Raw genomic sequence first — 24301 nt, 5'->3', positions numbered from 1 at the left:
AAGACATACGTAGAAATACGTTATTAGAATAAAGAAATCTTTTATATATGCTAATTAATTTGTAGTAACCACATTACAATTTCTCACTTCTTGATTACAATAAAGTATTCAATATTACAATTTTCAAATAATAAAAGTGAACAACCAACTAATGGATTAACATTTGGATTAACCCAACAAAATTGATTAATTTTTGTCTTTTGTTAATAAAAACTCCTACAGTACATATGATGTGACATATATATTTAAAACTCACCCAAGTACGGTTTTATAATAAAATAATAATTTTACCTAAAAATGTAAAAACGCTGACATTTGCCTCCCGCGTATCATTTTGTTCGAGAGTATGGCGCACCGTTGTGTCAAATATGATAGATAACACTCATCCCTCGGTGGCCTTATTGGAGGTTTAGGTTCGGTTGGATGGCATATTTGGGTGCCCGTATTGGAAGTTGTTCGGGCCACCCTACTCCACCCATCCGAAACCTTCGTCAACGTTTCCTGAATATACATATACCACATACATAAAATTTTTAAGAAACAATTCGTAATAATATAATTTTTTAAAAAATAGACGTAAATAGTTGAGTTATTACCGAAATTTCTAATGAGATGATTGATTGAATTTCTGAAATTCCCTTGATGCACCTACAACACACGGTTGTAGTGCATACCAATCCTTTTGTTTACACATCTTCACTTCGGTGCAACAACAATACATAATTTACTTTTTTTTTTATATATTATCCCTATACATACGTCTACAGATAGGGAGTGAGTTTTCTAGGAAAGAAAACAATACTAAATTGAGAGGTGAAGGAGTAAGGAGAGGTAGAGGGGTATATATAGTACTTGTGGATGTGATTGTTGAGTGTAGTCTTGTCAAATATTACAAAATAATAATTAATATAACCCTAGGTACGGCTAAAGGTGGTATAACCCCAAGACAAATTTGATTTTGTCAATCCCTTGAAAAACGTAATTTGAACAAACCCAACCCCCTATTAACTTTTCCTTGGAAGACGTAATTCCAACCAACGAAATTATCGATTTTGTTGTGGTTTGGTTGATTGTGGTTAGAAAAAATTTCTCTTTTATTATTATTATTATTAAAAAACTGAAATAATGAGCTATTCACATATTCTCACTTTAATAATTTTAAAATATATTAATTGAGTGCTTGTACGTTTTTTTTTTTTTGCCAATTACTTTTTTATTTATTATTTGTATATGACTCATGACATATATAGTAAAAATATATTTTTTTTAATAATAATAATAAACTTGTCAAACATTATCTTTTTTTTTTTTAATTTTTTTTTTAAAATATTTTAGTCTTTTTCTTTTTTTTTTATATATTTTGTTAATAAATAAAGAATATTTAAATTTAAATAAAATTTAATGTATGAAAACAAGTTACCACTTTTAAATTTTTTATATTTGAAATTAGAAAATTAAATAAAAAATAAACTTATTTTTTTAAAACTATTTTAATAAGTTACATTTAAAACATTATATGAGTTACATTTAAAAAAAAAAAAAAGTAACTTCAGGGTATCTTAAATAATATAATAACATAATATAGCTTAAAAATATAAAAAAGTAACAAAAAAATACTTTTAATATTATTCTTCATTTTATGTTTCTCACATATTAAAATGAGTACATAATGTTACGAATACAATAGTAGTTTGAGAGAACAAGTGACTGTAGTAATAAAGTCTGGAGAATAGTGACTCTGGTACGCTTCATGATGAAATGAGTACATACTGTGCCACAACGGGCCCGTAAACACCGCAAGTCACATTGTGAGTCGTACGAATGGTTGAGTGTCACTCAGTACAACCCGAGGTCGAACTGGATTCGGTGAGTTCGTTGGGAGAGTAGTGATTCCGGTACCCCAAAGCGAACTGGAGTACATACTGTGCCACAACGGGCCCGTAAACACCGCAAGTCACGTTGTGAGTCGTACGAATGGTTGAGTGTCACTCAGTACAACCCGAGGTCGAACTGGATTCGGTGAGTTCGTTGGGAGAGTAGTGATTCCGGTACCCCAAAGCAAACTGGACTACATACTGTGCCACACCGGGCCCGTAAACACCGCAAGTCACATTGTGAGTCGTACGAATGGTTGAGTGTCACTCAGTACAACCCGAGGTCGAACTGGATTCGGTGAGTTCGTTGGGAGAGTAGTGATTCCGGTACCCCAAAGCGAACTGGACTACATACTGTGCCACAACGGGCCCGTAAACACCGCAAGTCACATTGTGAGTCGTACGAATGGTTGAGTGTCACTCAGTACAACCCGAGGTCGAACTGGATTCGGTGAGTTTGTTGGGAGAGTAGTGATTCCGGTACCCCAAAGCTAACTTCAGTACATATTGTGTGTCAACGGGTCCGTAAACACCGCAAGTCACATTGTGAGTCGTACCAATGGTTGAGTGTCACTCAGTACAACCCCAGGTCGAACTGGATTCGGTGAGTTCGTTGGGAGAGTAGTGATTCCGGTACCCCAACACTTGACCCCGTATAAATGATATTTCAGCTTATGTTCGTTTGGAGAGTATGGACTCCGGTATGGTCAACATTTATAATAATTAACATACATGTTGTCATATGATTAAAAGAAATAAACATACAAATTGCAAACTCAATTAATACAGAAAAAGTATTGCATAGTCTGTTTATTAATTTTGGCCAACATGTGTATTTGGACATAACATAAAATATAAGAAAGTTCATATAATTCCATTAAACCAAACTAAACCGGCTGTATATGTGGTTTATTCATGTGGGGAGAAATATTTATGTGTTGTACTTTTAACTGTTCATAGAGTTAACATAAAATATTATTTTAATTTGATTGGACTGCTTGTGATTGATTGACACTACTTTTTTGTATATAAGTATAGTGCACCAAAGACTTTGAAGCAAATATTTGAGAGGCAGCACGAAATATGCTCCCCAATTCTAATATACTTTCTAACATTTTCAAAGAAATTCGGTTTCCCCCCTAAATTTATTTTCACAACCTATTTCCACCATAAGGTCGACGGAAACACTCCTTTTCAAGCCTCAATAACACCCTAATTTGGTTTGTTAAAAAAAAAAACATGGTGGCTGGTTCTGGAGAGGACCCCTACGGGTTCGAGAGGGATTTCCCTTCATGGAAAAATTCACTTGGGGGACACCCCCATTGCTACTGTGGTGATCTAGCTTATGTATGGACTTCTAGCAGTAGAGCAAATCCGGGTCGTCGCTTCTGTAAAGCCCGCTTAGTTAATTTGGAAATTATCAGTTGGTTATGATTAATTAAGAAATTATTTATAGCTATTTAAATAATTTATTACTGTTATTTATGGAATTCAGTAGTTGCATATTTTGCATTTCCGGTGCCCGGTATTTTGGAACTCGGCGTTTGGCTCAGTAGAAATCACAACTTAGTATGTTAGTAGTTTGGGGACGGGTTTTAGACATTGGGAATGTCGGGAATGGCCGGGAATTTAGAATGTCCCAAAAATACCCCTTTAGTATGAATTATGTGATTTTATGGTGGAGGGGCAAAATGGTCTTTTTGCCCCATTAGTGTTTTGTCTTATGTGAATTTGTTAAATGAAAATTAAATATTTATTTATGTTTACTTGGCTGAAATGAATAGTGTATGTGGTATATTTCATTTCTCTTTTTATCAAAAAATCACTAAGTAAAGAAAAAGGAAAGAAAATTTCAAAGAAAAGCTTTCAAAACCTCTCTCTTTTCCTTCTCATTTTCGGCTGGGTTTTGGGATTCAAAGGCTGGGTTTTTCAAGCTTGATTCAACCTATATTGTGAATTCTTGTTGTGGTATGTAATCTCTAACTTGCTCTCTTTAATTTGTTGGAAAAAAAATGATGAAAATGGTGATGCATGCATGATTAATTGAAGTTGTTGCTGCTGTGTTTTGTTGATGTTTTCTGTAGTTTAAAGCATGATTTTTAGTTGGTAATTAAGCTCTTGTGAAGTATGATTCCTAGGTTGAGCATGCTAGAGGTTTATTATGCAAAAGTTTGATTTTCAACATGAATATTGTGTAATCTGTTTCTGTGATGTTGCTGTTGTTTTTAATTGTTTCCAGAGGCTTAGATAAGCTTGATTAAGTAGAATTAAGCTAGTGGAATGCTTGATTAGGTGGTTTTGCTCAAGTTTGAGTTTAGAACTCAAAGCTTGAGCTCCAATGGCATTTTTCATGTTTGAGGTTTCTGGGTTGTTTTGATGCCTTGGATATGTTCTAGGGAAGGTATAGAACAGGTCTGGAAAGTTTGAGGTGATTTGGGGTTGAATTGTGCAAGTTATGAGAATTTGGGTTTGTCGCTCGCGAGGAACCGGAATTAGGTTGTACATCCGGAATTCGGATGGGGGTTCTGAATTTTCCGGAACCGGAATTCCGGTTGGCAACCTGGGTCTCACGGTTGGGAAAATTCAGGGACCCTAGTTTTCCTCGTTTTTATGTTTTTATGGGTATTGCCATGCTTTTTATCGATAGGGAAACTTTTAGTTTCAAGTGTTAGTCCCCGGGAAGTGATTTAGCGTGTCACGTATAGCGTTGTGATTTTTATGGTTTAGGAGCCGATGTCCGCCGCTCGGCTTCGGTTCCGGTCGGGTTGACGGCACACCCGAATTCGAATCCGGGTAAGATTAGTATAACGGTATGCATATGTAGATTACATGTTTAGCGTGCATGTAGGAAGCCTATTAGATTACATTAGTTGTATGTTGGCTTCGAACCATCCAACCATGTCACGTCGGTACAGCCGGAGTATGACCGTAAGCCGGAGTATGACCGGGCTTGACCGATCAGCCGACACTTGGTTGGTGGTTCCGTGCTATTGACGTATCCGTCGGTACACAGCCGAGTATGACCAGCGGCGGAGTATGACCGGTTCGACCGATCGGGAGGATATAGTAACACGTCGGTACAGCCGGAGTATGACCGGCGGGACCGGAGTATGACCGGTTCGGCCGATCAGGTTGTTACGTGTCAATAGTACGCGTCCCTATGAACGTTCGTAACTCGCACCATGTTGGACATGGCGATGGTGGCTCGGTACCATGTTGGACATGGCGGTAGCGGGACTCGGTATCTTGTTGGACACGGCGAGTTAGTTTTATGTATGATATTATTATGCTTTTCTTGCGAGTCCGTCGACTCACGCTTTATGTTCATGTGTAGGTAAAGGCAAGGCTATAGCCGATGGACCGTGAGCGAGCTTATGAGATTGTACATGTCGGGGCGGTTAGGCTGGAGCGTACGATCTCGGGACAAGAAGGCCGAATTTTTGTAACTGGTCGTTAGACGACTTTTATTTTTGTAACTATTAATCAGTTAAATCTTTTTGTAAATGATTTTTATAATCGGGATCCCGAGTCTTTTGTAATATTGTTTATAAGTTTAATTAAAAAAGCAAAATTTTAATTAATCACGTTTTTCCATAAACCTCGTTGATTAGCAACGAGCTGCACAGTATGTTTAAAACTCACGTAATACGCCTATGGTAGTTAGGGTGTTACAATTTGGTATCGTAGCCGCTGTGTTGTCTTCCGAAGATCGTCACGACATGTACAATCATCATGAGCTTAGCTCGGTTCACGGTTCAGTAAGCCTTTATTGCTTTAGTAGTTTATTTTATTCAGTTATAAAAAAAGAAAAGCCTGTTAGGAAGCATGTTAGTAGCCTGATAGTAGAATAGGCGCATGTTTCGTTTTTAATTTCCAAATTAAGCGGCATTAGTAAGCTCTCGATGATCGTGACCTGAGTGCCAACTCGGGATTTCGAGGCGGTTCAGACTAGATGGACGCCAGACGAAATATTAGGAGTCAGGGCATCTCAGTCGGGTCAGATCAAGGTCGAGGAGCTCAGTTCCCCTCAAGTGTTATGGGCCGAGGTAGAGGTCCCAGGGGCAGGGTTCGCGGTTGGAGTGATGTTAACTCGCCGCAGGCTGCCCAAGTCAATCAGGAAGCCCAGAATTGGGAAGTTACGGTTTGCGAAAATGCAAGCCCGGATAGAAGAGCAAGATCTCGAGATTCAGAGGTTGAGACAGCAGGGTGCTCTTGCAGTTCCAGTGCCCGTAGTTCCAGTGGCACCTGCCCCTGCTGCCCAGGCCGAGATAGTGGTGGCGGCCATTAGATTGGAACCTTTGTTCGAGCGGTTCCGGAAGCAGGCACCTCCGGTTTTCCTGGGAGGTCCGGACGTGATGAAAGCCGAGCAGTGGCTGACGGTGATCACTAAGATCTTGAACTTTATGGGTGTCACCGGGAACGACAGAGTGGTGAGTGCCACTTTTCAGTTTTTAGAAGACGCTCTGGTCTGGTGGGACATGGTGTCTTAGATCCATGACGTTATCACTATGACCTGGGAAAGGTTTTAGGAACTCTTCAGCGTTAAATGTTATAACGAGGCGGTCAGAAACGCCAAGAGGAAAGGGTTCGCCCACCTGACCCAGCGAGAGAATATGAGCATGACGGAATATATTACTCAGTTCAGCCGGTTGGCGAGGTTAGCCTCGGGATTTGCGCCAACCGATTTCAGTAAGAAAGAAAATATCTCGATGGACTTAAGGTGAAGATCAAGTATGACTTTATGATCACTACCGACGATAAGACCATCTAAGTTGAGATGGCGAAGAAAGTATGGTGAGCTGAGGGCGCAACTAGATGTATGTGGAATCAGTTAGGACTTCGGAATGTGGCGGGGCTCCTACCCTTTCTGCGTCAGGTTTCAGCAGGGGAGGTAGTGGTTCGGCCATGGACTGGAGGAGGAAATCATCCACTGCATCCGGTGGCTCGAGGCAGAACAAGAGGTTCCGAGGGAACCAGAATCAAGACAGTCGTCAGGCTAGTGTTGAGACCCGTTATTCCTAATGGAGTGTCTCATTAGTAAGAGGCATCCTCCGGGTGAGTGTTTAGGTCAAGAATGTCTTATGTGGCAACCAAAGTCTTTAGAAAATTGGAAAGACTGTATGATAGATATGAATCACGGTTTGGAACCCTATTACCTGGCGGAGGATTGGTTGTCTCCAATAGGTGGATTAGGCCTTGGCCAATCAGGATAGATGGTAGAGAGTTAAGTGCTGATCTGGTAGAGATGAGTTTAGTCGAATTTGATATTATTTTAGGAATGGATTTCCTATCTAAATATTCGGCGAGCGTTGACTGTAAAAGGAAGATGGTGGTCTTCCAACCGGAAAGTGAAGAACCATTTGTATTTGTTGGTTCGGTTCAGGGATCTCGGATCCCGGTGATCTCGGCTATGTCAGCGAGAGAATTGTTGCACGGCGGGTGCTTAGGGTTTCTGGCCGTGGTGGTGGACACCACTCGGCCAGACACCATTCGGCCAGAGGACATCAGAGTGGTTCGGGAATTTTTTTGGACGTTTTTCCCGAAGAACTTCCAGGGTTACCACCTCAGCGGGAGATTGATTTCGTGATTGACTTGGCACCAGGGGTGGAACCGGTTTCCAAAGCCCCATATAGAATGGCTCCAGCTGAACTTAAGGAATTAAAGATTCAGCTCCAAGGGTTGCTTGACATAGGGTTCATTCGGCCCAGTGTGTCACCCTGGGGAGCCCCGGTTTTGTTCGTCATGAAGAAGGATGGATCTATGAGGATGTGCATCGACTACAGGGAGTTGAACAAGCTAACAGTGAAGAATAAATATCCATTACCTAGGATCGATGACTTGTTCGATCAGCTTCAGGGGAAGACAGTCTTTTCTAAGATTGATCTCCGTTTGGGTTATCATCAGTTGAGAATCCGAGAGGAGGACATTCCAAAGATGGCTTTCCGCACTAGGTATGGACATTACGAGTTTCTGGTTATGTCATTCGGACTAACCAATGCTCCTGCAGCATTCATGGACCTGATGATTAGAGTATTCAAGGATTTCCTCGATATCTGTGTGATTGTGTTTATCGACGACATCCTCGTGTACTCTCAATCAGAAGAGGAGCATGAGTTACATCTTCAGATGGTACTGCAACGGCTTCGAGAACATAGACTTTATGCCAAGTTCAAGAAATGTGAGTTCTGGCTATCTCAGGTGTCCTTCCTAAGGCACATTGTGAGTAAAGATGGGATCAAGGTGGATTCCGGAAAGATTGAATCCGTCAGAGATTGGCCGAGACCGAAGACAGTGACAGAGATCAGAAGCTTCTTGGGATTAACTGGGTACTACCGTAGGTTCGTGGAGGGGTTCTCCAAGATATCAATGCCCCTAACCGAGCTTACAAAGAAGAATCGGCGGTTTATTTGGTCAGATAAGTGCGAAGCTAGCTTTCAGGAACTGAAGCAGAGGTTGATTACTGCTCCGGTGCTAGCTTTGCCTTCGGACAAGGAAAAGTTCGTAGTCTACTGTGACGCATCCAAACAGGGTTTGGGGTGCGTATTGATGCAAGCCGATCGGGTTATCGCTTATGCCTCCCGTCAGTTAAAGGATTATGAACAGCGATACCCGACTCATGATTTAGAATTGGCTGCAGTGGTTTTTGCACTGAAGATTTGGCGGCATTACCTTTATGGGGAGAAGTGCGAGATCTATACCGACCATAAAAGTCTCAAGTATTTCTTTACTCAGAAAGATTTGAATATGAGACAAAGGCGTTGGTTGGAATTAGTGAAGGATTACGATTGCGAGATCCTCTATCATCCCGGAAAAGCCAATGTAGTGGCTGATGCCCTGAGTAGAAAGGGTCCCGGGCAAGTAGCTAGCATGGTTCAGATCTCACCTCAGCTAGCAGAGGATATGGTTAGATCCAGCATTGAGTTTTTGGTAGGTCAGCTTCACAACTTGACGCAGCAATCTGATCTATTAGAAAGAATAAAAGTCGCTCAGATGACAGATCCGGAGTTAGTGAAGATCCGAGATGAGGTATTGGCTGGTCAAGCCAAAGACTTTTCGATGTCAGATAGTGGGATGCTTTTGTATAAAGCCAGGGTTTGTGTTCCGAACAGTGTGGAATTGAGAAACGAGATCTTTGAGGAGGCTCATTCTACCCCGTATTCTCTGCATCCCGGCACCACCAAGATGTACCAAGATTTGAAACCGTACTTCTGGTGGAACGGTATGAAGAAGAATTTGGTAGAATTCGTATCGAGATGCCTCACTTGTCAGCAGATCAAGGCTGAACATCAGAGACCAGCAGGGTTGTTGCAGCCTCTAACCCTACCAGAATGGAAATGGGAGGATATTACGATGGATTTTGTGGTCGGGTTACCTAGGACCACGGGTTTGCATGATTCCATCTGGGTAGTGGTGGACCGATTTACGAAATCTGCTCATTTTCTGCCGGTTAGAACAACATTTACAGTGGATCAGTTGGCAGAGTTATATGTTAGAGAAATAGTGAGACTTCACGGGGTACCGAAGTCTATAGTTTCGGACAGGGATCCGAAATTCACCTCCAAATTTTGGCAAAGTTTGCAACAGGCAATGGGTACAAAGCTGAAATTCAGTACAGCATTCCATCCTCAGACAGATGGTCAGTCCGAAAGGACAATTCAGATATTGGAGGACATGCTGAGAGCCTGTGTTATGGACTTTGAAGGCTCATGGAGTAAGTATCTACCGTTGATAGAATTTTCTTACAACAACAGTTATCAGAGTACGATAGGGATGGCTCCCTATGAACTGTTGTACGGTAGGAAATGTAGATCCCCTATCCACTGGGATGAGACGGGGGAGAGGAAATACCTAGGTCCAGAGTCAGTTCAGCGGACCAATGAGGCGATGGAGAAGATAAAAGCTAGAATGCTTGCCTCACAGAGCAGACAGAAGAGTTACGCGGATCCGAAACGCAGGGATGTTGAGTTCCAAGTAGGGGAACATGTGTTTTTACGGGTATCTCCGATGAAGGGGATTAAACGTTTCGGGAAAAGAGGCAAGTTATGCCCTAGGTTTACAGGACCTTTCGAGATTCTCGAGAAGATAGGTCAAGTGGCATATCGGTTAGCATTGCCTCTCCAAATTATCAAGAAGTAGTACGCCGTATTCCATGTCTCAATGTTGAGAAAATACGTTTCAGACCCCTCTCATATACTCAGTTATGAGAGTCTTCAGCTTCAGCCAGACATGTCATATGAGGAGCAACCAGTGCAGATCCTGGATAGAAAGGATAAAGTCCTTCGGAATAAGACCATAGCATTGGTCAAGGTTCTCTGGAGAAACAGTAAGGTGGAAGAAGCCACCTGGGAGCTAGAGTCAGATATGAGAGCTCAATATCCAGAGTTATTCAGGTTAGATTTCGGGGACGAAATCCTTTTAAGGGGGGGATAGTTGTAAAGCCCGCTTAGTTAATTTGGAAATTATCAGTTGGTTATGATTAATTAAGAAATTATTTATAGCTATTTAAATAATTTATTACTGTTATTTATGGAATTCAGTAGTTGCATATTTTGCATTTCCGGTGCCCGGTATTTTGGAACTCGGCGTTTGGCTCAGTAGAAATCACAACTTAGTATGTTAGTAGTTTGGGGACGGGTTTTAGACATTGGGAATGTCGGGAATGGCCGGGAATTTAGAATGTCCCAAAAATACCCCTTTAGTATGAATTATGTGATTTTATGGTGGAGGGGCAAAATGGTCTTTTTGCCCCATTAGTGTTTTGTCTTATGTGAATTTGTTAAATGAAAATTAAATATTTATTTATGTTTACTTGGCTGAAATGAATAGTGTATGTGGTATATTTCATTTCTCTTTTTATCAAAAAATAACTAAGTAAAGAAAAAGGAAAGAAAATTTCAAAGAAAAGCTTTCAAAACCTCTCTCTTTTCCTTCTCATTTTCGGCTGGGTTTTGGGATTCAAAGGCTGGGTTTTTCAAGCTTGATTCAACCTATATTGTGAATTCTTGTTGTGGTATGTAATCTCTAACTTGCTCTCTTTAATTTGTTGGAAAAAAATGATGAAAATGGTGATGCATGCATGATTAATTGAAGTTGTTGCTGCTGTGTTTTGTTGATGTTTTCTGTAGTTTAAAGCATGATTTTTAGTTGGTAATTAAGCTCTTGTGAAGTATGATTCCTAGGTTGAGCATGCTAGAGGTTTATTATGCAAAAGTTTGATTTTCAACATGAATATTGTGTAATCTGTTTCTGTGATGTTGCTGATGTTTTTAATTGTTTCCAGAGGCTTAGATAAACTTGATTAAGTAGAATTAAGCTAGTGGAATGCTTGATTAGGTGGTTTTGCTCAAGTTTGAGTTTAGAACTCAAAGCTTGAGCTCCAATGGCATTTTTCATGTTTGAGGTTTCTGGGTTGTTTTGATGCCTTGGATATGTTCTAGGGAAGGTATAGAACAGGTCTGGAAAGTTTGAGGTGATTTGGGGTTGAATTGTGCAAGTTATGAGAATTTGGGTTTCTTTGCGAGGAACCGGAATTCGGTTGTACATCCGGAATTCCGGATGGGGGTTCTGAATTTTCCAGAACCGGAATTCCGGTTGGGCAACCGGTCTACCGGTTGGGGAAAATTCAGGGACCCTAGTTTTCCTCGTTTTTATGTTTTTAGGGGTATTGCCATGCTTTTTATCGATAGGGAAACTTTTAGTTTCAAGTTTTAGTCCCCGGGAAGTGATTTAGCGTGTCACGTATAGCGTTGTGATTTTTATGGTTTAGGAGCCGATGTCCGTAGCTCGGCTTCAGTTCCAGTCAGGTTGACCGGCACACCTGAATTCGGAATCCAGGTAAGATTAGTATAACAGTATGCATATGTAGATTACATGTTTAGCGTGCATGTAGGAAGCCTATTAGATTACATTAGTTGTATGTTGGCTTCGAACCATCCAACCATGTCACGTCGGTACAGGCTGGAGTATGACCAGCAGCCGGAGTATGACCGGTTTGACCGATCAGTCGACACTTGGTTGGTGGTTCCGTGCTATTGACGTATCCCGTCGGTACAGGGCTGGAGTATGACCAGCGGCGGAGTATGACCGGTTCGACCGATCAGGAGGATATAGTAACACGTCGGTACAGGCTGGAGTATGACCAGCAGCCGGAGTATGACCGGTTCGACCGATCAGGTTTTTACGTGTCAATAGTACCGTCCCTATGAACGTTCAGAACTCAGTACCATGTTGGACATGGCAGTAGTGGCTCAGTACCATGTTGGACATGGCAGTAGCGGGACTCAGTATCGTGTTGGACACGGCAGTTAGTTTTATGTATGATATTATTATGCTTTTCTTACTGAGTCTGTCGACTCACAGTTTATGTTCATGTGTAGGTAAAGGCAAGGCTATAGCTGATGGACCGTGAGCGAGCTTATGAGATTTTACATGTCGGGGCGGTTAGGCCTGGAGCGTACGATCCTCGGGAAAGCAAGGCTGAATTTTTGTAACTGGTCGTTAGACGACTTTTATTTTTGTAACAGTTAATCAGTTAAATCTTTTTGTAAATGATTTTTATAATCGGGATCCCGAGTCTTTTGTAATGTTGTTTATAAGTTTAATTAAAAAAGCAAAATTTTAATTAATCACGTTTTTCCATAAACCTCGTTGATTAGCAACGAGCTGCACAGTATGTTTAAAACTCACGTAATACGCCTATGGTAGTTAGGGTGTTACAGCTTCTTTGGATGTCCGCACTATGTAAGACTTCGAACGCCTTAATAATATTTTAAACTAGGCTTTGTAAATATGGTGATGTACTTATTTTAAATTCAGGAGAACAACGAAAGTCGAGGATGTGATTACTTTTGTTGGATCGATCAAGCTCATCCTAAAAAACCTGCAGACACTACTCTCGGTTTGCGAAACCAAGTAAGGAGTTTGGAGAAAGAGAAGATGCACCATGAAAACATTATTAAAAAATTATATTTCATTATATTTATTTGCCTCTTCATCATTTGCCAACTTTTATTTCGTTAGAGATATTGTATGTGGTATGATGTTTATTTTATGTTTTTTAAAGACGTAATTCAAAGGAAAGGTAGGCATTTAAGTTGGTTCTATTAAAAATTTCTTAATTACTATTTCGTCATTGATTGTGAATGTCAATATGTGCGTAGTACAGTAATTAGTCTAGTGTGAAATACTAGGATTTAAAGATAAATATCGGTAATTTTCACAATATAATCCAAAAAGTGTCATAATAACTTAGTCAATATTGTTGTGTTTCACTAATTTGCATTTTAAAAATACTTCAACTTTTTTTTTCAAAGTTTAATGTTTAATAGATTGCTACCATTTTCAAACGTTGATGTTCAATACATTGCATTTTTGAAAAACAGTAACCTTTATTTATTTTGGTAGCTTTTAATTGCATTATTTAGAAATGGTGAAATTGTGTGAACGCCAGAGTTATTATGTCTCATTACTGTACAGTACTTTAACTATGTGTTTAATGTTGAATAGATTGGTACCATTGTTTATAATTTTTAATATGTTGGAGGTATCCATATAATTGTTGTAAAGGTTGATGTTCTATACACTGCATTTTTGGAAAACAGTTTTTTTTTATAGCCTTTAATTACATTATTTAGAAGTGGTAAAATTGTTACAAAGGAAATTGTGTGACAGAGTTATTATTTCTCATAATTGTACTGTACTTACTCTTTTTGATCCAAATTTATGTCCAAGGCCAGAATTAATGCCTTCGTACATAAGTGTAGGTATTTTTATTATTTTGGACATAATTGGAGTAAAATTGGTCAATTTCATTTTGAAAATAATGTACTTCACTATCCAAAACCTAATAGTACTGGCAAAATATAACAACAGTAATAATATTCACAATAATAATGGGAAAGTACATAAGTATAAGTATTTTTATTATTTTGGCTATGGACATCATTGGACTAAAACAGATAGTGCGAAAAAGAATGTAAAATTGGTTAGTTTCATTTTCAGAATAATGTACTTCACATATTGTTATGGTAAAAAAAAATCCAAAACCTAATAGTAATGGAAAAGTGTAACAACCGAAATAATATTCACAATAATAGTAATAATGACCATACAATAATAATAATCAGTTCCACCAAATTCTAAAAACTACCACAAGTCTTACCCTATAGTAAATTATAAAATCACCAACATTAGTGCAATTCCAAATCACCTAACAGTAGTATGATGCAAGTATATAACATGACTGACTAAATATAATTTACGACCTAAAACCTAACTTTTGTAACCATTGTACTGAACATAGTAAATATATAAATAAAGTAACTTTTGTAACCATTGTAATATACTACTTGTTACTTATGGCCAGCCTTTTAGAATGACGTGTTTTCGGGGACTTGCTCTTGCCAGTCCACATGTTTTCGGACCTGGCCTTCGCTGTGCTGAATCGGGGGTCTCGAGGAGACCTTGATGGACTACGTAATGGTATAGTTGTAGATGTTGATGGAAGAACTTTGGTTTTGCTCAATCCAAATTGCTTCTTAACTCCCTCCATCACAGCATGTTTAGCCTTGTTACTCTCGTGGGTGACAATTTTCCCAACACAATCCAGTCGGCTTCAATAGGATCAAAGCTTGCATTGTACATTAGGAAACCAATTCAGTAATACACATGACAACCAAATCCATAGAAACAAATCCATCAAAAAATAGATTGACAACTCAATTTTCACAATATAAACAGTTAGTTAACTGGATGAAAACTTAAACTAAAGAAATCAACATTACATTACCTCTTCCAATATTTCATTTTCCTCGAACAGTGATTCCATGTACTTCATTACAAACATTCCACAATCGTGGCCATTTTGTTGTTGTGGGTAGTCCTTGCTTGAAGAAATAATTACAAACTCGCTGAAATTCAGGTCTCCTGGCTTGACAGGGGCAAACAATTGGTCCAAAGTCTGGAGCTGCAAAAAAATTAAAACAATCACAGTTGAGATTAGTGCAATTACACTAATAAAACGGCAAACCGTGTACACACGTGCATACCATCTCTACGCAGGTGCTCCGACGTGACCTCTTATGCATTGCAGAAGACAACGAGTCCCTTATTTCCACTGTTGTATTAACCATGCTCACATTCGCCGCAAACCAGTGCGGAGCACTATCGGTATCCAGTAGGGGTACCACCATCTGCGACAAAGTAAAACAAACAACGTCATTAGAAAATTGAACTACACACATTTGATTCAACACAAAAGTTTCAAGAAAATGCAAATTACAGTGTGACATAAACTCAAATCTGCATCGTAATAAAGAGTGGACCACTCTTGCTCCTTCGCCATCCTCTCCACAGTCATCGTTCTTCCAAGTAACTTGCTCTGCACAATAAGCACACATAATAGATTACATTTTAAATAAAAACATAGATTTAACAGAGTTTACAGCACAAATACAAAAGATTCATGTCCACTTTTAAATATCAAATTTCATACCGAAATTCTGGTGGGCATAAACCAAGTTCTCTTACTTCCAATGCCGTTGCGCTTCTTCTCTCGAAAATTCATGATTTGAGCAAAGCAATCAATGACCTGACATTTACACAAACAATATCCGTTATGTTGTCATTCATACAATTTGTAAATGGCATTAACTAAAATAATGAACTACAAATTTCAAAGCACCCAAATGCCAACTTCTACGTACACTGTTTGATATATCGGTCTCCGGTTTCATGCATTTGAAATACCTCCGCTCGACCTCAACCTTCCCAAAATGGGCTAACACTTCACTGAAATACCAAACAAATAATCAACAACGAAACGAATGTACTAATATCAACTACGTACACAGTAATCATGACACATGAGATTACCTCGGATCATTGGCGCTAGAGAAAATGTAACGGAACAACTCGTACTGTTGATTTGAGTAACCCTTCTTCACAGTGAACGGACCAATCACCTTCCCTCCAGATTCTTTGAATCTTTCGAACGCAGCATCATCAAAATCATCCTTCACTGTCTGCTCAACTTCCTCTTTTACAATAGCGGGGAGATCTTCTCCCCAAAAGTTCATAACCTCAAACGAATCATCAGAAACAACCACCTTAGTTGTAACAACGACCTTCTCTTCTGATAGATTAAGTGAAGGGACACTCTCTACATCATCAACATCCTCTTCCAATTGATCCTTCGTCCCTTCACCATCCTTTTCCTCGACACCCACGTCATCCTTCGTCCCTTCACCATCCTTTTCCTCGACACCCACGTCATCCTTCTTCTCGGTCTCCCCGTTGAACGAAAGCGAGCGCTGAACTTTGCTCGTCTCAGGTATCTCCAACACTTCTTTCATAGTCCCCTTCCCAAGGTAAGTGGAGAGTACCTTCGCAACGGCTCTTTTGCGCTTCTCACCTTCAAATCAAGCGGAAGACCTCATCTTTCAACTCACACACGGCTTTGTATATTGCGTCATTTGTGGGTTGCCCAACTACGGACGGATTCAAAACTTGGCAGTAACACATACGTGTTAGTCAACTTCACCTGCTTAGTACACCAAAAAAACTAGTTAGCATATCTCTCAAATAAAATTCTAACGCATTAGAAAATTGAAGTACTAAATGTACCTTTCCACTTGTGTGACCACCCTGGTCTCGAATCCACTTGTACACTGACTTGCAGTGTTTTGTGGTCCAAAAGTCAATTGGAGCCACAGTTCGGTCCACGTGAGTAGCAGTCCAGTCTACGTGCGTCAAATATACAAGCTGCCACCAAACAAAAGTGCATACATATATTACCACACCAGTATACGAGAGAATAAAATTACTACCATCACAATAATTCGAAAACTTACCTGTAAAAATATCGTGCAACCGGAGACATTTTTGGTGTTCTTCGTCTTGTACCGGTGTAGAGAGCTCATTAGATATCGATATCCGGCAGTCGCCCAATTCTTCTTCTTAATTGACCTTATGTCAACTAAAGAATGCATGTAGCTAGTGCTGACCTCGGTACCATTCTTCGGCAGCAACACAGTTCCAATACAGACAAGGAGAAACTTAATGAGAAACAGGTAGTCACTGTCGCTGGTTTCCCTGAGCTCATTCTCCAGCAAAGTCAGGGAATACCTATAGTCCTTGGCCTTGAAGAGGACGTCAAACTCAACCAGGTCACGCTCACTTTCGGTTGCCACGGGTTCTCCGCCATCCCGGATTCCCATGACATCCTCAAACAGCTTGGAGGATAGTTGGATTGTTCTTCCAAATATCTCCAGCCGAGAAGTGGTTGGATCCACGTGATCGATCAGCCAACTAACTATCTTAGCGTCTATGTACGGGGCATCCTCCCTTAAAAATGTTGAGAAACCGGCATTTCTCACCATTTCTTTTTGAGCCTCGTTGAGCAGTGGGACTATTCTCCCCAAACGCTCGAATGAGCAACGACCAGAAACTTGAACGTCCCCCACACCTTCGTTGTTGTCAATCCCTGGCTCAGCAGATAATGTCTCCTTCACCTTCTTCCCTTTCCCTCTACCACCAACCTTGGCGGGGGAAGCCTCGACTTCGTATGCAGCCCAATTGTCAATCTCTTCATCGCTAAGAAGCTTGAATTGCTCCTTAAAACTACGAAGCACCTGCAATATTAAGACTCGATTATTAACAAAAGTACGCTAAATCAAAGATAAAAAATAAAAGATCCATAACACAGTCCAAGTCACTCACATCTGCTTTAGGTTTCTCTTTGTGTGCATCAGCATAAGCATAGAAATTGGCTTGGCTGCATCAATTAAATAAAGGAATGGAATTATAAATATTATTTTCAAAACCAAAAAATATTACCACTAAAATAACTGCCACAAATAACTCACTAGTACTTCGGCCAAGCTTCCTTCGGATCCTTCTTCTTTATCTCTGCTGCATCCTTTTTGTCTGCAGCAGCCCCCCTCTTCCGTTTAAATACCATTTTATAAACCTATTACACAAGACAAAATAACTTAAATTAACAAACATTCAAAACACTAAAATATTGGAAGACAAAGACTTTGAATAATTCATGCAATTGTCTAACATTTCAGTGTATTCATGACATCCCGACACTTAATTTTCTATATGTGTACAATAACAGGTAAGCATCTCTTCCCATATAACATAATTTCATAATATGTATTACATGGAAACTGTTAAGTACAATGTACCAATATGCCTAAATAATGGATTCTGTAAATTGTTAGTTTTGTTATAATTCTAATTTCCCAAAAGGAAAATTCAAATAAGATTAAAATTCAATTAAAAGCAATGTCAATTTCCCAAAATCGAGTGGGTTGTACCAAACCAACAACTCCAGTTACTGATTGGAACAAAAAAACCGCAAAGTACAGCAGTTCACAAACAATTAATAAAATAAACAAGTAATAATAACAATAAAAATCACTCATCTTGTTGCAAAATAGTCTCCCTTTGCTTCCAAGTTATCATATTTTCCTAAGATAATTTACTATTACAATACCATCCCAGCAAAGTCAGTTATACAGTATTCACTTTTAACATACAATGATGCCAACATATGTAATATAAAATATAGAAACAATTATATTAAGATTTTATTGTAGGCATCTCAGTGTAGATGCAGAAGGAACATGAAAATATACACTGAGAAGAATAAATAATAAGGATCTACCACAATTTTTTAAACTTATTTTCTATCCCTTCCACATTTTTTCCCTATACCTAACATAGTCAAAAACTCCATAATTCTTCAAAGGAGAATGCAACTAATGTTTTACTTGCTAACTAGAGTACTTACTAATGTCTTATTACACTTCCTCAAGTATGAACATTAAGCTTTGATGGGGTTGCAAAATGGGACTTCTAAACCTTGTCCACTTCTATATTACTTTACAAAATAGTTTTCTTTTGATACTATTTTATAAGATGAATTCTATCTGCATAAGTGAAAAAATTTCGAAAGGGTTTTAATTTCATAAGGTCTCAAAAATGTATGAAAATTTTATTTTCTATAGTACAAATATCTTTACAAAATTTAAAACATATATTTTTTTTAAATTATTCTTATCCGAATTTTTAATAGTACTCCTAATTTATCTGTGTTAAGTTTTTAATTCAATACACAACTTGTTTGGTTTGATAATATCTCCTATTTCTATTAGGATATTTAAATTGTATGACATTATGCTCAGTACCAATAAGTTTAGTGCCTCTAAAATTGGTACCATACTTACAAATACTTGATGTTTTCATATTTTATCCCAAAAACAAGAAAGAAAGCAAAATCAGTTACATAATGATAAGATCACTAAAACAATATCCAACCTAATATTATAGAACTTGTGAATTATATTTTTGGGGTGTTGCTCAAAAACATATGATACATTTATATCTTTAGTCTTCACCGTACACATAACTGAAAAAGATAACATCTTTTTCTCTAATACCTATACATAAGGCCATAATAATAATAACAATACAACTATTTTTGTTTTATTGGGTTCAGATTTTTAAATTGAAATGAGTTTTGTCATATTGCTCAAAAAATCTCCATTTATCCAATCCCCAAATATTCAAAATCCAAACAAGTCAACTAACACATTTCACAAATACCGAAATCAAAATACCTAAATCAAAACCCCTAAATTACAGTGCATTCCACTTTAAATAGAAATACCGAATCATATATTCATAAAAAACTAAAACGAAAAACTCAAAACAATTTACAGTACATTCCACACTAACAACCAAGCACATGCACGGGGGGAGACAGAGAGAAAGAAATACAAACTCCATTCAACACAAAACCAGAGAGAAAGAGATAGAGAGAGATAGAGAAAGTAATACCTCCACACAGAAATGCACAATCCTTGCCACACCTCACCCTCCACACCTGAGACAAAATGGAAGATATTAAGTACACGAAAATGCAAAAACACCACGTTCGCTTGAAAAATGTATTTTTTTTTCTGTGAAAAGTATGTAAAGTAGAACGGACAAAGTGTAAAACCCACCGTTGACACTCCCTGTAACAACTCCAACAATGGCAGACTTCGAGTAATGTACACCACAGTGAACAAAATGTACAGTATGGGTTTCACCAACTCAAATGAAAATGGAAAATGGAAAAACAAAATGGAAAATGAAAAAGAAAATGGATATGAAAGAACTTTGCTTTTTCCCTAGCAGAGATGAAAATGGAAATGAAAGAACTTTGCAAAATAAACAACAAAATAAAAATAACAATGAAATGGTATAGTGGAGAGGGACGACGGTTGATAGGTTGATAGGACTTGATTGATGGATGTAACTGTTCACTTTTCCATTTTTTAATAAATTTAAATTTCAAAAAAGTAGCCGGTACCCATTTATTTAACCCTACATACCCCTACATCAACCCCTACATGAACCCCAACCTTTGGATCAAAGTAACTGCCCATCCGACGGTTACAGTACATCACGGATTGCAATCCGTGTTCGTACAGTAACGGGACAAAATCCGGTCCCTATAAACTTAATAGTATATATAATTCTTTTTTTAAAAAAATAATAACTACACGTCTGTAGTTTTTTTTTTAATTTAAATTTTATTTTTAATTAATTAATAGCATATTATGATAAACTTACTAATATATATATATATTGATTTTTAAAAAAAATATCCTTTTAAACAGAAAAAAAAAAAACAAAACATGAGAATTGATTTAAATTTTTAGAGTTATGATATATATAAAAATATATTTTAGATTAATTGATATTTATAAATTAATAAAAAATTAAAAAATGAGAGAATTAAGGAGAGAAGAGATAGTGCTATTTGAAGTGATTTTGAATCGTCATGTCATCGCCTCATACTTCTCCTTTATATACCTATTCTATATAAAGTGTGCCTATATAACTGAATTCTTGGTTTATGAGAAATTCATGGGTGACTTTTTATTTTTATTTAATAAAATAATAAAATATTATTTATATATAATAAAATAATAATAAAATAAATCCCATTAATATTTAAATTGATATTTTCTTTTTATAAAACACGAGATAATCGATTCTTCTCTCCCATGCACTAAAATTCCTGTCTTAGTCCTCTGCTTTAGTAGCTCGTTCTTGGTATGTTTCAACTCAATTTTAAGATTTGAAGTGGTATTAGTAGCTTGACTATATTTTTATTTTTATTTAAAAGAAGTTGCATAACACAAGTTGCACATATTATATATTCGAGATGATATTGAGCTTAAAACTGAATCATTGGTTATCTAATTTTCCTTTTTAGTAAACAATATAATTTCAAAATGAAAAAATATGAGTATTTATTGTTTATTATAGGAAAGGCTAAACGAAGTATTTAATGAGAAAAGTTATCATATATAAATATTTATATTAAATGAGAAAAGGAAGCATTTAAGTCCAGCATGGAGATAATGAAATTGCTTCAGATATATAGAATATTTCAGTACTTGTTTTACGACTTAATTTCATATCACAAGATCTACAATTATGCTCTTGGTTTTCAACTGCGGTTCCGTGTATTAATAATTGAAGATAAGAAGGTATTATGCCAATTTTTTAATCACTTTATATTCAACTTATAAAGAAATTGTGAAGTTTTTATTGAACGTTTTTGTAAAACTATCTGGTATTTCAAAAGCAGATTTAGAAGGAGTATCTTGAATCTCTGAGAGAGATTACCAATATTGTGGGTTCAAAATAAAAAATTGTCACTGCTAAAGGAAGGAAGCCTTACGAGGAGAAGTACAAAGCTAAGATAGCTATGGAGTTGCTTGAACGGTGCCTTTTGTTCAAACCGAAAGTTGAAAAGGTTGAGAAGGAAAACAAAAAGACTAAGAAAATCTCCTCTATATATATATATATATATATATGTATGATCATGGAACATTAGTGTTTTAGTTTAATTGACATTTTACAGAAATAAAAGGATCTATTGAAGTCGAATAATGATTCTTCAATATTTTTAAAATTCTTATGCTTACCTCTTTGTGTTTCAATTATTTGCAATCTTTTATTTCTTTTAATCTCAATAAATATTTAATATTGAGATTAATATTTTGATTGTTTAGAAACTCTAAACATTGGTGGATTATGATAAATGATTCAGTTTAATGTTTCAAGATTTGAGTCTTTTGAGAGAAATATTTATGTAGGTAATCTATGTGTGTTTTATAGGAATGGTTCTGGAACATTGACATTCCAATATGGCTATTGGGTTTTAATGAATAAAAGAACAATTGTGATCATTATTGTAGTCATTGACTCATTGTCAAAGAAGGTTCTGATTGTAGTACATTATCATGTTCTTTTTTAGTCAACAATACAATACAACAGTTGTATTTATGTTTTATATATCTGTATAAATTCTGTTTGGTGTTTTTTGTTGCTAAATGTAGAACAACTTTGTGAAAGTGTTTATTCTGTTGGTTAAAGATCAACTAGCTTCGTATCTTCATTTTATTTTCTTGAAAAATCCTATATTTTGTGAAGTATTGATTATTGATTTCTTCACTTTGTGGCACCAATATCAATTAGAAGCAATGGTACTTACGAGTGAGATGTGTTAGTGGTCTCAATCAACAACGAAAAGTTTATTAGCTTGTTCTGATTAGATTTTAATTTTAAGCTTAAGATTAAAAGGTTGTTTTATTATATCGTATTTATATATATAATATTTTTATTATTTTTTTAATTACAATTATTTAATTCATGTTGTGTGAAAATGTTTTAAATTTCTTAAAAGTACGATATTTTTTAATTAATATTTTGAATATTAATTTTTAGTTTATTTTTGGATTAATTTGAGAACAATTTGCAATTAGATAATCAAGATTTCTTAAAACTAATATATTGCATTCAGTATACTTTTAATTTGTAATACCATTATTTACATTAATTAATGTGAAATGTATTATTTATTTATTGTATACATTAAAAATAATTTCAAACAATAACTAATAATATTTTTTCTTCAATTATTTATTATATTATTTGTAAATAAAGTAGAAAACACCTAACATTAAACCAAATATACGTGCCTCGCACGTACCTTTCTTCTAGTATATATATAGATTAATTTTCAATCATTTTATTTTTTTTTAAAAAAAATCTTCTATCAAACTCTTAAATAAATTCGATAACAATTATCTATATATACATTAATTCTGAATCATAAATCACATTACTTTTCTTAATATATATATATATATATGGGTGCACTCTTAATGGGTATTACACATGAATGGGTAGAATTAGAAAATTTTGAGTTTTTATGCTTAATTTTTCTATCTAATTAAAAAGATCTCTCATTTTTGTATCATATGGGCTGAGATTGTTCCATCGGTAAACAAAAAATTAAAAAAAAAAATTAGCAAGAAAAATTTGAAAAGAAAAAGTGATTAATTAAGAAAGAGATAAACTCATATATATATATATTAAGAAAAGTAAAATATTAATAAAATTAATATAATTGGTATTTATATTAATTAAAATATTTATATTAATATATAAATATCACTATATGGGCTGATATTTTATATATCATATTTACTTTACATTACTTTTCTATGCTTAATTTTATTTTATATAATATGCTTAATTGTTGGAAATTATTTTACCAGGATCTTAGATCTACTCACAAGTATATTGATTAACACCCTAAATATGAACTTTCTAAAACGATGAAATAAACACATATAAAGTTTAGGAAACCTTACATTGGGTGCAGCGGAATAATATGACTCCTTCCGTTCAGATATCTAGCCCTGGATTCCTTTCTGTAGCAGAGCATTATCAATATCTGAACCTAGATCTCTTTCTCTGAATCTTTGATGCTGAAACTCCTTCTTGCTGAAAGTCTTTCTTCACGATCTTCCTCACTATGGTTGAGGTATCACTTGCTGTGTGTGGGCACTACTCTTACACTAAGAATTTCGAAATTCAAAAGGGAAGAAAGAGAGACGGAGTGGTCAGCCAGATAGGGAGAGAGAAGGCTCAGGTTTTTCTGAATCAGAAGTGTAGAAAATTTTGTGTAATTTTCCTGAAGCCTTCACTATCTATTTATAGCATTCCACTAGGGTTAGGTTTGAATTATTTGGCATTAAAATAATGAAAATATCAGTTTAAATTGCCTACAAAAGTGGCCGGCCATGCATAGTGGATTTGGGCCTCACTTTTTGCAATTTTGCAGTTTTATCTTTTTTGCATCTGATTTTCTCAAAAACGCATATTTTCTAATTCAACCATTTAAATGCCAATTCTAACTATTTAATAACTATAAATAATTATTAAGTAATATTGTCATTTATCATATTTATTAATTGAACCATACAAAGTATCATAATTAACAAATATGCCCCTAAAACTCTTTCTTTACAATTTCGCCCTTACTTAGTGAAAATTTCACAAATAGAAAT

At 36.5% G+C, this 24301-nt stretch overlaps 2 protein-coding genes across 2 annotated transcripts; both read right to left on the bottom strand.

Moving 5' to 3' along the window:
- Positions 1 to 14515: 14515 nt before the first annotated feature.
- On the bottom strand, positions 14516 to 16249 carry LOC133030150 (uncharacterized). The gene is made up of 6 exons (XM_061102392.1): positions 15747 to 16249; positions 15578 to 15662; positions 15367 to 15462; positions 15154 to 15252; positions 14921 to 15064; positions 14516 to 14838 (listed from the first exon to the last, which is right to left on the bottom strand). The coding sequence occupies exons 1-6, from the start codon at positions 16223 to 16225 to the stop codon at positions 14653 to 14655; spliced, it is 1089 nt and encodes a 362-aa protein (XP_060958375.1). The 5' UTR covers positions 16226 to 16249; the 3' UTR covers positions 14516 to 14652.
- Positions 16250 to 16341: 92 nt separating this feature from the next.
- LOC133030402 (uncharacterized) lies at positions 16342 to 18740 on the bottom strand. The gene is made up of 3 exons (XM_061103139.1): positions 16724 to 18740; positions 16497 to 16634; positions 16342 to 16413 (listed from the first exon to the last, which is right to left on the bottom strand). The coding sequence occupies exons 1-3, from the start codon at positions 17249 to 17251 to the stop codon at positions 16342 to 16344; spliced, it is 738 nt and encodes a 245-aa protein (XP_060959122.1). The 5' UTR covers positions 17252 to 18740.
- Positions 18741 to 24301: the final 5561 nt, after the last annotated feature.

This window comes from Cannabis sativa, chromosome 8, assembly GCF_029168945.1.
Source record: "Cannabis sativa cultivar Pink pepper isolate KNU-18-1 chromosome 8, ASM2916894v1, whole genome shotgun sequence".
NCBI classification, from domain to species: domain Eukaryota; kingdom Viridiplantae; phylum Streptophyta; class Magnoliopsida; order Rosales; family Cannabaceae; genus Cannabis; species Cannabis sativa.
Note: the sequence above shows the minus strand (reverse complement) of the source record. Positions and strands in the feature narration are given on the sequence as shown.